This window comes from Cetorhinus maximus, chromosome 15, assembly GCF_964194155.1.
Source record: "Cetorhinus maximus chromosome 15, sCetMax3.hap1.1, whole genome shotgun sequence".
NCBI lineage: Eukaryota > Metazoa > Chordata > Chondrichthyes > Lamniformes > Cetorhinidae > Cetorhinus > Cetorhinus maximus.
The window spans coordinates 69025168-69043779 of record NC_135893.1 but is presented as its reverse complement, the minus strand read 5'-3'; the positions used below and the strand labels follow the sequence as shown (position 1 = coordinate 69043779).

General features: G+C 43.1%; 1 protein-coding gene across 2 annotated transcripts in view; it reads right to left on the bottom strand.

Moving 5' to 3' along the window:
• sdk1a (sidekick cell adhesion molecule 1a) overlaps window positions 1–18612 on the bottom strand; it is a 950103-nt gene that overhangs the window by 476295 nt on the left and 455196 nt on the right. For both annotated transcript variants that reach the window (XM_078558601.1, XM_078558602.1), the window contains exon 5: window positions 5264–5397. In XM_078558601.1, the coding sequence (XP_078414727.1) occupies window positions 5264–5397 (134 nt within the window). The remainder of the gene's footprint in view (window positions 1–5263; window positions 5398–18612) is intronic.

Genomic DNA, 18612 nt, shown 5'->3' with positions numbered 1-18612 from the left:
AGCAGATGATCCTGTCCTTTGGTTTGATTGTATTCTCAATGGATGCCAGGGATGTTCCACGCAATATCATCATATTTTCAGTTTTACACTTTACAATCTGGGCAATCTATGCAAATAAGGTAGATTCTCAATTATGGCTTCAGACACAAATTATCAGGACAGGCTTAATTTGGCCACTTTCATATACCTCCAAGCAATTAGTTCAGAGTATCATTGGCAGAGATGTGCAAGAAGGTCATCCATGCATCCTTCCAGTTGATGTTCAGTTAGGAAGACCAAAGAAACTTGAGTAACTTGGAAAATAAGGTGCTTATATTTCTTCAAAAAAAAATCATTTTTAACACGTCAGACAGAACTCCATAAAGCTAGAGGAGAGAGCGAGAGGAGTGTCCTCTGCAGTCACCGTTGCCGAGTGAAAAAAAAAGTGACATCACAGGAAAACCATAAGTTCATTGGTTGGTAAGTAACTGCTAGTTTGAACTACCTATTCTAAATTGACTTCAGATTAAGGGTGACTATTGGGGCCCAGAATTGGAGGCCTAACACTTCAGCTTCAACTCAGCAGAGAGAGCGAGTTCCAATTGATTTTGAAAAGTGTATTTTGAATCTCAATTCTAACTTGCTTTCAGATTAAAGGTAATTAGGAGAAATATTTTACAGATTGATAAACTAAAGACCAGTCGGAAATTTAAAAACAAATTTAAAAACGAATTAAATAAAATAGAGATGCAGGGCCAGGCGATGTGTTGTAGCTGCATGATGTGGGAGCTGGTGGACCCCATTGTGGTTCCTAGTGACCACATCTGTAGCAAATGTTGGTTGCTCAAGGAACTCCGGCTCAGAGTTGATGAGCTGGAGTCTGAGCTTCAGACACTGCAACACATCAGGGAGGGGGAGAGTTACCTGGACACTTTGTTTCAGGAGACAGTCACACCCCTTCGATTAACTACCTTAAATTCGGTCAGCGGTCAGGGACAGGAGGGTGTGACTATGAGCGAGGCAGGTAGAGGGATCCAGGAAGTAACACTGCAGGAGCCTAGCCCTTGCCCTTATCCAACAGGTTCGAGATCCTTGCTCCCTGTGTGGGCAAGAGAGGGGACTGTAGGGAGGATGAGCAAACTGACCATTGCACCGTGGTACAGGGAGCCATTCAGGTGGGAAGAGAAAAGAGAAATGTAGTTGTAATTGGGGATACTATAGTTAGGGGAATAGATACTGTTCTCTGTAGCCAGGATCGAGAGTCCCGAAGGCTGTGTTGCCTACCTGGTGCCAGGGTTAAGAGTATCTCATCTGGACTGCAGAGGAACTTGGAGTTGGAGGGGAAAGATTCAGTTGTCGTGGTCCATGTAGGTACCAACGATATAGGTAGAAGAAGGAAAGAGGTTCTGCTGAAGGAATATGAGCAGCTAGGGGCTAAATTAAAAGCAGAGCCAAAAAGGTAATAATCTCCAGATTACTACCTGAGCCACGAGCTAATTGGTACAGGGTCAATAAGATTAAAGAGCTAAATGTGTGGCTCAAAGATTGGTGTGGGAGAAGTGGGTTCAAATTCATGGGACATTGGCACCAGTACTGGGAAAAGAGGGAGCTATTCCATTCGGACGAGCTCCACTTGAATCATGCTGGGACCAGTGTCCTGGCGAATCACATAACTAGGGTCATAGATAGGGCTTTAAACTAAATAGTGGGGGGGAGGGTTCAGTTGCATGGAAATATAAAAATTCTAAGTTTAAGGAGAGGGTAAGAGTGCAGGTTAGTGATGAGGCTGATTGCTATCAAAAGGTGAAAGGAAGGGACAGTGTGTGTGAATGCCATATTGCACCAAAGAATCATATAAGAGTAGGGAAAATTGACAATAGGGCAAACTTAAAGGCTTTGTATCTGAATGCATGTAGCATTTGGAATAAAACTAATGAGTTAACAGCGCAAATAGAGATAAATAGGTATGATTTGGTGGCAATTACTGGGACGTGATTACGGGGAGAATAGGTTTGGGAGTTGAATATCCAAGGGTACTCAGTGTTTCAGAAGGATAGGCAGGAAAGAAAAGGAGGTGGTGTAGCTTTTTTAGTAAAGGAAGAGATCAGTGCTATAGTGAGGAATGATATAGGCACTGGAGAGCAGGATGTAGAGTCAATCCAGGTAGAAATAAGAAATAGCAAGGGAAAGAAGTCCCTGGTGGGAGTAATCTATAGGTCCCCAAACAGCAGTTTAACAGTAGGGCACAGTATAAACCAGGAAATACTGGAAGCATGTAAGAAAGGCACGGCAGTAATCATGGGTGATTTTAATATGCATATAGACTGGACTAATCAAATTGGCAAGGGTAGCCCTGAGGGAGAGTTCATAGAGTGTATTAGAGACTGTTTCTAAGAGCAATATGTTGTGGAACCAACCAGGGAGCAGGCTATTCTGGATTTGGTTTTGTGTTATTAGATGGGATTAATTAATGATCTCATAGTAAAGGATCCTCCAGGGAACAGTGATCATAGCATGCTAGAATTTCAAGTTCAGTTTGAGAGCGAGAAACTTGAGTCCCACACTAGTGTTCTGGAGTTAAACAAAGGTAACTACATAGGTGTGAGGGCAGATTTGGCCCTCATGAACTGGGCAGGAAGACTACAAGGTAGGAAAGTTGATGAACAGTGGCAGATATTTAAGGAGATATTCAATTCCTCCCAAGTGAAATATATCCCAATGAGGAAGAAAGATGGTAAGAGGGGGAAAAAGCATCCATGGCTAAGCAAGGAAGTTAAAGATAACTTAAAGGCAAAAACTAAGACATACCAAATTGCAAAGGACAGTGGCAGGCTGGAAGATTGGGAAACTTTTAAAGATCAAAAAAAGGTTTCTAAAAAAAAAATAATAAAAAGAGCAAAGGTAAATAATGAAAGAAAACTAGCGTAAAATGTAAAAACTGATAGCAAAAGCTTCAAGTATATAAAAGGAAAGAGAGTAGCTAAAGTGAATGTTGGTCCCTTGGAGGACGAGACTAGGGAGTTAATAGTGGGAAACGCAGAAATGGCAGAGACCCTTAATCAATATTTTGCCTCAGTTTTCACAGTGGAGGACACTAGAACCACCCCAATAGTAACAGGTAGTGCAGAGGATATAGAGAAGGAGGAACTTAGAACAATCACCATCACTAGAGAAAAAGTACTGAGCAAACTATTGGGATTAAAGGGTGACAAGTCCCCAGGATCTGATGGCCTACATCCCAGGGTCTTAAAGGAAGTGGCAGCGGAGATAGTGGAAGCATTGGCTATAATATTCCAAAATTCCCTGGATTCTGGAAAGGTTCCAGTGGATTGGAAAAATGCTAATCTAACGCCCTTATTCAAAAAGGCAGGGAGGCAGAAAGTAGGAAACTATACTCTAGTTAGTTTAACGCCTGTGGTTGGGAAATTGTTGGAATCCATTATTAAGGAAGTAGTAATGGGACATTTGGAAAGTCAAAATGCAATCCATCAGAGTCAGCATAGTTTTATGAAGAGTAAATCGTGTTTGACTAATTTGCTGGAGTTCTTTGAAGATGTGACAAGCAAAGTGGATAATGGGGATCTTGCAGATGTAGTATATCTGGACTTCCAGAAGGCCTTTGATAAGGTGCCGCACAAAAGATTAATACACAAGATAAGATCACACTGAGTTAGGGGTAATATATTAGCTTGGATAGAGGATTGGCTAACCAACAGAAAGCAGAGAGTCAGGATAAATGGGTCTTTTTCTGGATGGCAAGCTGTAACTAGTGGGGTGCCACAGGGTTCGGTCCTTGGGCCCCAACTATTTACAATCTATATTAATGACTTGGATTCAGGGATAGAAGGTACTATAGCTAAATTTGCAGATGACATCAAAATAGGTGGGAAAGTAAATTGCAATGAAGAAATAAGAAATTTATAAATGGATATGGACAAGTTAGGTGAATGGGCCAAAATTTGGCAGATGGAGTTTAACGTGGATAAATGTGAGGTTATCAATTTTGGTCGGAAGAATAAAAGGGCGACTTATTCTTTAAACGGAGAGAAACTTCAGAATGCTTCAGCGCAGAGGGATCTGGGTGTCCTCATGCATGAATCGCTGAAAGCTAGTATGCAGGTACAGCGGGTAATAAGGAAGGCAAATGGAATTTTGGCATTTATTGCTAAAGGAATAGAGAAGTGTTGTTGCAACTGTACAAGGCATTGGTGAGACCGCATCTGGAGTACTGTGCACAGTTTTGGTCCCCTTACTTGAGGAAGGATGTAGTTGCATTGGAGGCGGTTCAGAGGAGGTTCACTAGATTGATTCCAGAGATGCGGGGCTTGTCTTATGAGGAGAGGTTGAGCAGTTTAGGCCTATACTCGCTAGAGTTTACAAGGATGAGAGGCCATCTAATTGAGGTATAAAAGATGCTAAAGGGGATAGACAAAGTAGGCATGGAGCGGATGTTTCCCCTTCTGGGGCATTCTAGAACGTGAGGCCATAGTTTTAGGCTAAGGGGTGGTAGATTTAAATCAGTGTTGAGGGGGAATTACTCTTCTCAAAGGGTCATGAATCTGTGGAACTCACTACCTCAGAGTGCAGTAGATGCCGGGATGCTGAATAAATTTAAGGAGGAGATAAACAGATTTTTAATTAGTAATGGGTTGAAAGGTTATGGGGAGAGGGCAGGAAATTGGAGTTGAGGCCAAAATGAGATCAGCCATGATCATAATGAATGACGGGGCAGGCTCGAGCTGCTGAATTGCCTACTCCTGCTCCTAGTTCTTATGTTCTTTGCATATTCCAAGTTTCAAATTAAATGAGCATGGACAAATCGTTTCTTTACCTTAGTTTAGCAGTAAACCGGTCTAGTTGAGTTTCAAAGCTCAAGTCACATACAGAATAGTAAAGCTTCAAACTGCCAACCAGCTACTTTGGTTAACAGAGGGACCTAAATAGCTTTTATTAAAGAGGAAATTATGGCTGGATAAACAGTGTTCATGGTATTGTGATGACTGAAGCTAGAGTTTTGAAAGCTTTGAACCTAATCATAACTGGAATTTATTACAGTTCTACTTTGTATTAATTCAAAGGTTAGGAAGTTCTGTGTTAAATCTATTAGATGTAAGTTTCTATAGTTTGTATTGACTTAACAAGGTGCTCCTACCTATAATGTGTTAAAAATATAAATTCAGAATGTTGTAAGTCTCACGTTAAGAAGGTTATATACTCTACTTTTCCTTAGGAAACCCCCATTCCTCCTAAATACAAGTATAATTCACTTAGTTTTCACACTTACTTGCGATTTTCAGGTAGATAAATGGGCTAGTCTTGTTTTCCCCATTCTTTTCATTGACTGCTTGTACATAGTAATTTCCTGCATCTGTTGCAGCCGCTGAAAGCACCACCAGACGATTGTCGAGAGTTATAGCTCTGTTAAAAAACACAAAAACATGAGTGCTACCAGCCCAATCTTAGATGAAGTATAATCATTAGGAACCTATAAATATAAGTCAAATAACTGGCAAAATATAATGCTGGGAATTAGTGAATGTTGAAAAGTTTCTCAATAATCACATCAAAGTACTAGTTTCATATATGTATGTATATAAACTCATCCCAAAGCACTTTATTTTTATTGCTGTGTAAGCAAATGCAACAGCCATTCTGCACCAGCATATTGCATAAGAAGCTTAGTGATGAATGACCAGTTAACCTGTTTTTAGACTGAAGGAGACTGGTGGTCATAACATTAGATGAACATCCTGCCCTTCATCGGAAAAACGCCATGGGACCTTTAAGGTCTACCTGAACAAACAATATGACTTCGGTTTGAGGTCTCATCCAAAAGATAGTACTTCCAACAATATAGCACTCCCTCAGCAGTGGACTGGAATGACAATATAGATTTTGTTACAATTAGGACGTGGGAATAAACTACTCTTCTTATTCAGAATCATGAGTGTTACCAGCTGAGTTAAGAGGACACTTACAATAACAAAATCTGTTAAAGTATACAAACAGGAACAACAAACACAGGTCATGTTCCCTGAAATTAATGATTCATAACTGAGGTGAACATACTCCCTAATAAATAGAATTTCATTGATAACCTTAGAAAATACAGAAGGATATTTACAAGCATGCACCCACATCCCCTGCAACTTCTGTATGTGCGAGGGTTAAGTTCCATGCACTCCACTCCTTGAGTGATTATTAAACAGCAATTCCTGTCAGTACAACGTCAGCACTCATTATCAATTTTAGAACTTTCCTCTCTGAATTTATTTGGCTGATTTTAAATCAACATTGGATGTCTGACCTGAAGTTGGCAAAGCAACAGTTGATTGTTATGCAATTTACTCTTCTAGGATTGTAACGTGTAAATGGTAATGCTCCCTCTTGACTTTAACCCAAGCAAATGAGTTAAAATCAGTGACGTTCCAGCAGAATAGTTAGAGGGAGAAAATAATTAAAATCTGTAGAGGAAGTCAGGATTGGGGCCAAGAGGCTATCTTATTTCAAAACAAGATGAGCAGATTTCCTCTTGCATTGTTCATGGTGAATTAAAAGTCCTGCTACCTCAAATACATGAGTGCATTGCCACCGTTCTCTTGACCATGGATACACATCATACCCTGAGAAAGGTGGTTCCACTAATTATAATTTTAGTAGCAGCTGAACAACTCTGTGCAACGAATCATGGTTGGCACCAGACTCCAATATACTGGAGTATTTTCTCATACCCAACTCCTCAACTTGTTGTTGGCCCAATTCTCAAGAATTTTCTCACTTAGTCATTTGGTAGCACAAAACTTGAGTATTGCTGAATAAAAGAGATATTTTTTGTCAAAGGTTTTCATCTTGCACTCATCAGGACATTCACAACAATACAGTGCAAGGGAAATCAACAAATTTATACTGCATGAGGAGAGAGTGCTGATTGGTTGGCAGAGGGGGTCTGACTAGTAGAGGCGTTGCCATGGAGAATGCACCAGTTGATGATGATTGACAGTTAACTGCCAAGTATTGTTTGAAATTTTAAACTAAGCATCTTGACTCTAATTGGTCAAGGCATTGCCCTGAGGAATGAGTCAGCGAATGGCTGACATTTATTTTGTTTGGTTGAAACAAGTGCAATGTGTGAACATAATCTTTCAGTCTGCAAAGAACAGGGCCTTGGGTATTAATATATTGAGCTCCTAGTACATGCAAATGGACCACACTGTGAGCCTGACTGACAATCTTAAATTGGTTATCAGCGTAATTCTTAGCACGCTGAGGACTATTTAGCAAATAGTGTCCAATCGCAGAATCACATTTAATGTTGGATACTGTGTTTTGAGTTTTGCAGGCATGGGCTGGTTGGAAACGGTCTCTACCTTGCCCATGACGAATAGCGGAAGGGAAATGCTATTTGATACAATCCGCCAGTCTTTGGGAAATGCCTTCACCAATCAGAATCAAGCTGCCTGGATTGTCTGATGTGGATGACGTTGGATGCAAGAGACAGTCTCGTAATGCCTTTAGGCACTTCAGAAAGCACTGCAGAATCATTAATGACAAAGTTAGATGTTGTGATAGGGGTACCCTTGAATTTCAATGAAAATATGAGCTAGGTGGGATGAATGGCTTTCCTCACTGCTTTGATCTTTGTGTCATGATCTACATCTTTCAGTTTTTAAAATATTTTGCTCATGACTTAATCTCCTTTTCTTCAGCTAAAGCAAGTGAATCTCAAAGAGCATTTCTTTAAAATTTGGAATCAACTCGGTCACTTTTTGTTGAATCCTATCTAGCATATCAATTCACATCCGAAGCCTTTGATTGAAGTTTAATTTATAACTTACAGCTAACTACATATCATTTTTATCTTATAATAAAGAATTAACACTGCAGCTACATTTAATTTTCTGTCAGCCTGATTTCAAAATATTCAGATTACAGCCAATCTTTTGAGACTGTGCAGAGAAATCTAGCAAATTTAAAGTGCAGTAAAGACAGATTGACAGCTGTTGAGAAAACCTTTGGCAATGAGGAGTTTTGTTTGAATCAGATATTTTTGTTTTACACTGGATTTTACAAACCCATATAAGAACATCAACGCAAGTCTTCGCATGAAAAATCAGTAGTGAAACACAGATCCCAAGTTAAAAATAGGCAAAACTTTCCAGCTAAATTCAAAAATTCTGCATGTTTGTTCAGGCACATGTACACAACAGTAAACCAGCTAACAAATGAAGCGAGAAAATCCTGCAACAAATTAGAACCATACAGCACCCAAAAACAACCAGTTTTCCTCGTCTACCAGGCTGATATTACTCTTCCTAAGACAACAGCAGCTGTTCAGCTTAAAACACTTAAATGATACAGAGCCTCAACTTCCATATTTTTCTCAAATTTTCCCAAGAGCAACAGGTTGCTGATTTTTTTAACCCAAGTGTCAATGGGGTCTAACTATTTTTATTTGTTGTTGAATGGCACAAACTGTAAAATTGCTTGACCTCGACTCAGGGTCATTACAGCCGTAGTTACAGCCTGGAGTTCCATCTTCCAAAGGATAGCATTACAGCTCAGCATGCTAAAATATGTTTGTTACTTTTTCACTCATATTGAAAATAAAATTGCCTTTTAATTTTTATTTAGATGTCAAATATGTGGCACAGGTAGAATTACCTTCTATTGGTTTTGCAGGTTCTCGCAGCAGCCAAGAGAAAGCCATTGCAGCACAGAACAGTTGGGAATTCACCCAGCAGTGATTATTTTAATTTTTATTCATCACAAAGAGTAAAATTCAGATTTTCAGCAGAAAATAAAATTCATGGAAAATTCACTACAACAACAACATATATAGCATCAGTTAATAGAATCCAAGCCGCTTGGTGAAGTCAAAACCAGGACACAGAGCTTTGTTATACCGAGGGAATTTATTGACTTTGTTCACTCTCACTGCTCTCCTGTAACACCCAGTGTCCCATATTTATATGTGCTCCAAGTACTTAATTAAGCAAAATAATGCCCTTCACCTGTCTATCCTAACAATATAATTAATATACTATTAACAGCATCTTTAATGTAACAAAATGTCTTAAGGCACTTCACAAGAGCCCTGAAAAACAAAATTTGACACTGAGACATATGATGAGATATTAGGTTAGAAGACCAAAAGGTTGGTCAAAGAGCTAGCCTTTAAGGTACACCTTAAAGAAGAAAGGTGAATTAGAGAGATGGATAGGTGTAGGGAGAATATTCCAGAACTTAGGGCCTACATAATCTTTTCCATGAGGGATGGTGGTACAGTATGGTTCAACTGCTTTGACCATAAGTCTATCAAGCAGTGGCCTGCACGTAAATTCCAAGAGGCCCTGCAAAAAAAGATGGTGAATCCTGTCAGATGGTTCCCTGAATGCCTGCACAGTAGCATTTGACAGCGAAGCAGGGGAGTGCAAACATAGTTACTTCATTAAGCTAATCTGTATGTGTGCGTGTCATCAATGTGTGTTATCATCAACTTCATATATGGCCTTTGTCAGACTTCCATAAACCTATTTTCACTATCTTTGCTGTGAATTCCCAGAACTCCCGGCATTTTATTAAGTTTATTTTTAATTTAAAAGTTATAATATATTGCCAATAGATTTACTGTTGGAATCAACAATTATGAAAAAGAAAACAAGGAATTTCATGACTAGCTTTTTGTTTTAATTAAAATATATCAATTCTAATCACATTTGAGTATAGCCATCTAAATTATGCCTACTTTTAATCTGTCCAACCCCACTGGCTTCTCATAGTATTTCAGAGAATCTGTTACAAATGGCATAATGGTAACAAGATCTCACACAATTATTTCAGCTCAGCACCAATTAATGCTAGCAGTGGACCTTTTACTTTCTTTTAACTTACCAGCATCATGGTCACTTGCTAATGTGGGTTGAGAAACCAAGGGCAGCCAGAAGAGATTCAACTAGTCTGTTCCAATCCGTACCAATGGCAAGTTACAGGATATGTTGAAGTGGTAGCTAACATCAAGGAGTATTGTCAGCACTTTCAGAAACACTTCAACCAGGGGTGAGCAGTGAAGCAAGGATGGAGTTCATGAACATGATGGGGACAACAGGAAGGGAAGACTGTGGAATGGCAGTCGGGGGAAGGGCGAACACAAGGGGGATTATGGGGAGGGAAAGCTGTGGAATGGCAGTCAGGGGGAAGGGAGAACATGAGGAGGGCCTTTCTGGGGTCACAGTCTAACCTCTTGTTGCTGCAGGATTAAACAGGAGTCTGCTTAGAAAGAAAGGAGGAAGACCTCCTTCAGACGAAAACCATTGAAAGCCAATGGCTTCATTAGCACTGTTAAAGGGCTACTCAGAACTCAGTGGCTTCACATCACAGCGCAGCTCCATCAGGAGGGACATGGTCAATGAACTGGAGGAGGATGAGAGCTCATCAGAGCATGAATAGGAAGGTCAGGAGGAGAGACCCAGACAATGGGGTGACTCACCAGGCCTAGGGTTCATCGTAGAAGAGTCTCCTATTTAAAAATGAGTGAGAGGCAATGAGAGGGTGTTCAGAACTCAGTGGCTTCACATCACAGTCACTGCATCCCAAGAGTAACACATAGAAATGTTGAATTTGTGGCAGGCAATAGTGAAGGAGGCACAGCTGTATCGTATATGGCATTCCATCAATAAAGGCCTGTCCCATGTTCACCAGACATCCTGAGTCACTCCCAGGTGCCTGAGATTTGAGGGACCATTGCTTCTGCAGGGATGGCTGCTTGAGGATAAGGGGTGCACACTGAAGCGCTGGCTGATGACACCAGTGCATCATCCTCAGAGTCGTTACGAGGAGAGGTACAATGCTGCTCACAAAGCTTCACACGCTCCCTTATAGAGCAGACTATGGGCTTCTGAAGATGCGCTTCAGATGCTTGGACCGCTCAAGGGGCTCACTACAATACATTCCCGACAACATTTCCCGCATTATCACAGTGTGTTGCGTCTTTCACAATCTGGCTACGCAAAAAGGTGAACCTCTGCTAGAGAATGAACTGGAGGAGGATGAGAGCTCATCAGAGGATGACAATCCAGAGGCCCAGGTTCCTCAAGAAGCAGTTGAGGATCAGGATGAACGCAATTGCGCCATGGAGGAAGGAAGACATGGGAGACGTGCCTGTGAAACATTAATTTCTGACAGATTCCAGGGAGAGTGAAGTTAAGTGAGGGAATATGGCTGCATCTCTCCTAACCCTCAGTGTCATTTTCTTTCATCTCATGGGATGTCCATCCACTTGCAGCGAGAATGAGTCCTGCATGCATACTTGCGCGTTCTGGCCTCGTGAATTGCCAGGCCATGATTTTTGCTTTGGTCCGTGGGGCCCTCTGAGTGAGCTCACTCTGGGAACTGAGAGTCCACTTAGGAACAAGAGTGATGCGAGTGAAGACTTGAAGCCTTTGGCACCATCTACTGAGGCAAACGCTGCCGTGACTGAGATGTGGACATGCCTAGGGATTTCCTCCTCCCATGCATGTCTTTTCTTCTGCCACTATCACTGAGGAGACACAAATGGCGCTAGAATATCAATGCTGATCAGCTGCCCTCACTCAATGGTGTTCCTTGAGGAAGAAGGGTTAGAAATGCTTACATCTTACACTTCCAATAAAGATTTAGACACATCTCCCTGGCACTACACAAGGGTGTGGAGACTAGTTCAACTGACATTGACATCACAGGAATGTGAATCTCAGTGGGACACTGAGTGGGAGAAAGGCTAAACCTCGAAATAAGAGAATTCCAAAGAGCAAAATCACAACGCCTTCAGTTGCCAAGAACATTCACATAACCGTCAAACGTTTTCACAAAAGTGCAACTTCTTTACATGTATAGCACACCAGTGATCCAAAAGTCACATCAATTTTTCTTAACTTTCCTAACTCTACCGCTACACCTGGGTGTAGCCCCAACATCTGCAGCAGAGGTGGAGGCAGCCTGCTGATTGCTACATCCTGATGTCTGTGATGATCTTAGCTGACGTCCTCTGGTGGCCAGAGGCCTGGAGGGCCCAGGCTTGATAAAGGTCACCTGCTCAGGGACAGAAGCACCCTCGGTGGCCTGAGAAGCTGGAATGGATGGGGTCACAGGCAGAGGGGGCTGTGAGCACTGCACACCCTTGCAGTGTCCTGAGAGGAGGCCCCCGGGGTGTCTGGCTAACACTCATCTGCCCTGTGGGTGCTTGAGGGCCCTGTCCTGACTCCTGCAAGAGATGGTGCACCTGGAGGGAGGTCAAGGTGCCTCATCCCCATGTTGCCTACATCCTGATGGTGCCCACCAGGGTGTGTGGCCATGGAGTGCAGGGCCATGCGCAAATCCAGCAAGACTTGCTGGACCAAGGTCTCTATGGTGGTTGCCAGCCTTCCCATGGTGACCTGGAGGCACTCACGTCGGAGCCATGACATCAGGCAGAACGCGGACAAACTCCTCCATTGTTTGCTCTAGTCTGCTGAGTGACTGTCTGATGTTCCGCCGCTGCCTGTTGCTGCATCTCCAGCACTGAGTGGCAGCCGCTTCCAGAGACTCATCATCGGACTCAGACTGAGCAGGTGGCTGGTCTCCAGCAGCCCTCTGAGTGCCAGAGACCTGGGCAGTCCCTGCCTCTGACTGCTGTGGGGACGTGTCAGTGAGGTGTTCCCCAGAAAGTGAGCCCAAGCCTAATCTACAGCTGCGCCCCACCGACGTCTGTGTCTCTGAGATGGTAGAGGGTACGTGTGAGTGCCCTGATGGTTCTTTCGGAGCTTCCTCTTTGGATGAAGTCTGTGGGCTCGCACTGGTGCTGGACTGGCTTGGGGGCCTCAATCTGCTGGTGCCTAGAAAATAGAGTTTCAGTTAATGAGCATGAGCTACATAAGACTGCATGCAACTCACTGTGATTGTCAGAACTTGATGAAGTGATGGAGATGTGATCCATACTAGCTTGCTGGGAGAGGCCAAATCTCCTCTTCCCCACAGGAACGATTCCTGTCCACCTCAGCCAGCTCAGCAGCAGCCTCCTCAAACTCAGTGAGGGCAATGATGTTGGCCAGCCCTCCCCCAGTCTGCGATCTCTCGTGCCTGTTATGTGCCAGCTTGGCCTGTATGAAGAAGAAAGAAAGGCATGTGATGAGAAGGGAGGGAGCAGAGACTGGGTGAGATGCATGTCCCCTGTGTGTGGTGAGCCCTCCCCAGAAGGGCCAGGGGATGGAGTGTGAGCAACACAATAGATGGGATGGTGGTGATGTGAAAGTCTCGGTGAGAGAATGAGTGTTAATGTGTGTCCCCGACTAATGGTTGCATAAGATCCCTGAAGAGAGCAGCCATTTGAGTGAACGATGCCATGATGAGAGTTTGATATTGGAGGGAGTTGAAGGATGACTTACCCTGGCGGAGTGAGATCATTCATCCTCTTCCTGCACTGGATGGCATCCCAGGCGCGGTTGCCAGCCGCGCTGACCTGCTCTGCGACAGCCTCCCAGGCCGGGGAGGTGAGGCTGCTGCACTTCCTGCAGCCATCCCCGGGACACAGTACTTGTCTGTGAGCCTAGACCCTCAGATCAAGGCCAGGGGGGCCTGGTGCTTGAAGTAGGATGCTGCTTTCTTCTTCAGGCTCTTGGCCTCCTTCTTCTGGCTGCAAGACATCTCTGGTGGGCTGGAGAGAGTGAGATTATGTGTTGGACTGTTCTTTAAATATGGTGCCCGGACCTTTGAAACAGCCAGCTGACGGCAGGCGGACGAATCAGCTCCCAGCCCATCAGGAGATTTGGACCGATACGTGCCTTTGCATAATTAATGACCCTCCAAGCACAGAATCGGCCCCGAGTTCCCGCTATTCCGGCCAGCAGGGTGGCACTGCCAAAACCGCCCACTACTGCACTTAGTTTCATTAATGGAAAATTCCCCCCATAAGTTCTGTTAGATAGAGGTGTCTTTTAAGGCACATATTTCAGGCCATTATTTGGTCATCACTAATTGTACAGGCTCAATTGTATTTGGAACAATGTTGGCACCATTTTGTTGATGAGAAGGACATGGCATATTCAAATTCTAAGAGTACTGAAATTTCAACCAATACTGCAGGTAATACAGCTTGTGCTTCTCCAAACAGAAACGTGAATGCAGCAGCAATAAATTATAATCAGCTAGCTCTAACATTAAGAAAAGGCATTGCTTTTGAATTGTAACATCGATGAATTACAAAAACTGTCCACAAACAATAAAAATAGAACAAACGTAGGAACAACCACGCTAACAACTAACAAAATCAACAACCCACAATAAGATAAAATACAGCACAATGGGTAGAAATTTGTTCACAAAGCACTACTTCTAAGCAGCGCCATGCAAACATTTTTCTCCCCACCATCTAAGAATCTAGCCTTACAAACCAAATGGTATGCACTTGAGAGTGCAGAACAGTGTTCCAGCCTGAAGAAAAGTGAACACTCACTCTGTACATGAGGACCTTGTACACAGCGTAGGAGTAGAGCTGGCAGTGACTGATGTCCAACATCAAAAGAATCCACTGTCTCTCCAGGAATACCACCTACCTAGGGGTTTCTCCAGAAAAGCTGATCAGCCAGCTGAACTCCAGCAATGTGTGATGAATGAACGGAAAACTTCTTAAAAGCAAAATACTGCAGATGCTGGAAATCTGAAATGAACACAGAAAATGCTGGAATAACTCAGCATCTGTGGACAGAGAAACAGAGTTGATGTTTCGAGTCCATGTGACCCTTCTTCAGAGCTCTGAAGAAGCAAAACTTCTTAAACTGGACCCCCTGTTGATTAAATGCCTTTTTTAAAGATTTGATTACTAAATGGATTCACTTTCCTCAAGGAGTTAATACGGGTGTGTGCCAGTTGGTGGTTAGTCTGATCTTTACAAAGAAATCTGATACTTTCTGTTCAGGGTCAGACTGAAAGTGACATTAGGTCAGGAGTATTGCATAGCAATTAAAAAAACAGGCATGGATATGTGGCAGCTTTAAGACCATTAAGCTAACATTAACACAGAAATTGAGGTTCCTTTTTTTCATTCATTTGTGGAATGTAGGCGTCGCTGGCTAGGCCTGCATTTATTGCCCATCCTTAATTGCCCTGGAGAAGGTGGTGGTGAGCTCCTTTCTGAACTGCTGCAATCCATGTGGTATAGGTAAACCCACAGTGCTGTTAGGAAGGAAGTTCCAGGGTTTTGACCCAGCGACAATGAATGAAAGGCGATATAGTTCCAAGTCAGGATGGTGAGTGGCTTGGAAGGGGACTTCCAGGTAGTGGTGTTCCCACATGTCTGCTGCCCTTGACCTTTTAGATGGTAGCATTGGTGGTTTTGGAAGGTGCTGTCTAAGGAGCCTTGGTGAGTTCTTGCAGTGCATCTTCTAAATAGTACACACTGCTGCCACGGTGCATCTGTGGTGTAGGGAATGCATGTTTCTGGATGGGGTGACATCAGGTGGACTGCTAGGTCCTGGATGATGTCAAATTTCTTGAGTGTTGTTGGAACTGCACTCATCCAGGGAAGTGGAGTGTATTCCTTCATACACCTGACTTATGCCTTGCAGGTGGTGGACAGGCTTGGGGAGTCAGGAGGTGAGTTACACACCACAGGATTCCTAGCTTCTGACCTGCTCTTGTAGCCACAGTATTTATATGGCTAATCCATTTCAGTTTCTGGTCAATGGTAACCCCCAGGATGTTGATAGTGGGGGGTTCAGCAATGGTAATGCCTTTGAATGTCAAGGGCGATGGTTAGATTCTTCTTGTTGGAGATGGTCATTGCCTGGCACATGTGTGGCGCGAATGTTACTTGCCACTTGTCAACCCAAATCTGAATATTGTCTAGGTCTTGCTGCATTTGGACATGGACTGCTTCAGTATCTGAGGAGTTGCAAATGGTGCTGAACATTGTGCAATCATCAGCGAACATCCCCACTTCTGACCTTATGATGGAAGGAAGGTCATTGATGAAGCAGCTGAAGATGGTTGGGCTGAAGATACTACCCTGAGGAACTCCTGTAGTGATGTCCTGGAACTGAGATGATTGACCTCCAACAACCACAAGCATCTTCCTTTGTGCTAGGTATGACTCCAACCAGTGGAGAGCTTTCCCCTTAATTCCCATTGACTCTAGTTTTGCTTGGGCTCCTTGATGCTACACTAGGTCAAATGCTGCCTTGATATCAAGGGCAGGCACTCTAACTTCAACTCTCAAGTTCAGCTCTTTTGTCCACATTTGAACCAAGGCTGCAATGAGGTCAGGAACTGAGTGACCTTGGCGGAACGCAAACTGAGCGTCAGTGAGCAGGTTATTGCTAAGCAAGTGCCGCTTGATACCACTGTTGATGATCCCTTCCATCACTTTACTGATGATCAAGAGTAGGCTGATGGGGTGGTAATTGGCCATGTTAGAGTTGTCCTGTTTTTGTGTGTACAGGGCAGACCTGGGCAATTTTCCACATTGCCAGGTAGATGCCAGTGTTGTAGTGTATTGGAATAGCTTGGCTAGGAGCACAGCAGGTTTTGGAGCACAAGTCTTCAGTACTACTTCCAGAATATTGTCAGAGCTCATAGTCTTTGCAGTATTCACTGTCTTTCGCCGTTTCTTGATATTACGTGGAGTGAATTGAATTGGCTGAAGACGGGCATCTGTGATGCTAGGGACCACTGGAGGAAGCCAAGATGGATCATCCACTCGGCACATCTTGGTGAAGATTGTTGCAAATGCTTCAGCCTTATCTTTAGCACTTATGTGTTGGGCTCCCCCATCGAGGATGGGGATATTTGTGGAGTCTCCTCCTCCAGTGAGTAGTTTAATTGTCCACCATCATTCACGACTGAAAGTGGCAGGACCGCAGAGCTTAGATCTGATCCATCGCTTGTGGAATCACTTAGCTCTGTCTATCACTTGCTACTTATGCTGTCTGGCCTGCAAGTAGTCCTGAGTAAAAACATTATCTGCTTCAGTCAGAGTGTTTTGGCCTAAAACCTAAGTAGCAAATATACTAGCTGATCAATATGTTAGAATAGGGGAACTTTTAATTATTTAAAAAGGAATCTTGCAGGGGCAGGCTAATATTTGTCCTCAAGAAAAGGCCCAAGGAACATCAAGCATCTCCAGGTAGCTGTCTGCAATTCAATATTCTTGCATGTGATGAGTTTTTTAAACTTATCATTTGCATTCTACAACAGTTTGTAACATATATACTTCATAAATGTATTATTTCAAATAGTAAAATGTTCAGAATCATTGGCCTAGAAACTCAGGCATAGCATTTTTAGCTGTGCAAGGGAGGGTGGGTGGGTGGTTGGTGAAGGCACCCCACCTGAATTGTGAAGCTCACGTTGGCCCCAACACTGGGCTCTGGGCTTCATTTTCATCAAGTCAGCGAGCTGTTGTGAGCAATAGGCAGATCAATGGCGAAGTAGGATTGAAGACTGGGCCACGTTGGGTGAGGCCAGCAATGGTCCCAGGTAAATGTCAAAGAGGGGAAACAGGGTTGGAAAGGGGGGGCAGTTGTGTTTGGAAGGGGGCCGATCGGATCAGGAAGTGGGGAGGCGATTGTTTCGGGAAGGAAGACAATAGGTTCAGGTTTGGGGTGAAATCGGATCAGGAAAGCGGCGATCATCTCGGGAAGAGGAATGATTAGGCAGAGAAGGGGGGAGCAATCATATCAGGAAGGGGTCAACTTGGTTAGGGGGCAGTGGTGGCCAGGATGGCCTTGGTAGTGCATGGATGATCAAGGTTGGGGGTACAGCTGGCAGACGCTTGCATTCTTTTAACGTGGAGTCAGGAAGAGCACTCTTCCTACACCTGACTCCACATTTAGTTAAGTATTTTATTGATTGTCACCTAATAGGGTGTCCCTTTAGGAACTACCCGTAGGTCTAGATTTCCTGTGGTCAGCAACATATCTATGTTGCAGTGGGGATTTCACACAGTGAACTCAGGATGAGCATGCATTTCCTATCCTCCATTTTAAAGACCAATGAAGCCACCGAGGGCCTGAAAAATGGACAATCTATGAGCGAATTTCTATTGTGTACTTTATAAATTGCAATGGTTAGTAGTGCATATTTATTCTCGTGTAGAATTTCAATTTTGGCTATTTAACCGAATTGCACAAAAGCCACCAATTATATTCTGAGATGTTATCAAGAAGAAATTAAGCCATTGTGAGTGTGACACCCTGCTTCAGAATCAGAGAAAGTTTTCTGGTATTGAAAGATTTTATTCTAAGGGTAGTGGCTCACAACTGGCCTTGTCAGATCATTTCTTGAGGAATATAGGTCCTTGGCTCCCAAAGATCTGCAACTTAATTTATGAGTCTGCTAATGTGCAAAGGCTTGGGCTTACACAACCCTGAGAGCTGATTTATGAGGAGCCTAATACAGAGATATAAGCTAGACAGGTGAGTGAAACAGATTTATTTACCTACTTGATTAGTTTTTTTTTCAATTTCTCTGAGCAGCACCACGAGAGATGTACCAGCATTAACTGTACTTACTACTTCAGAACATTTAGTAGACCTAATATTGCAGTACTCCTATTGCAAGGATGCCATTTTTTATATTCATATTCACTACTTATTTTATGAATCATAAATGCAAAGTAAAGGTATT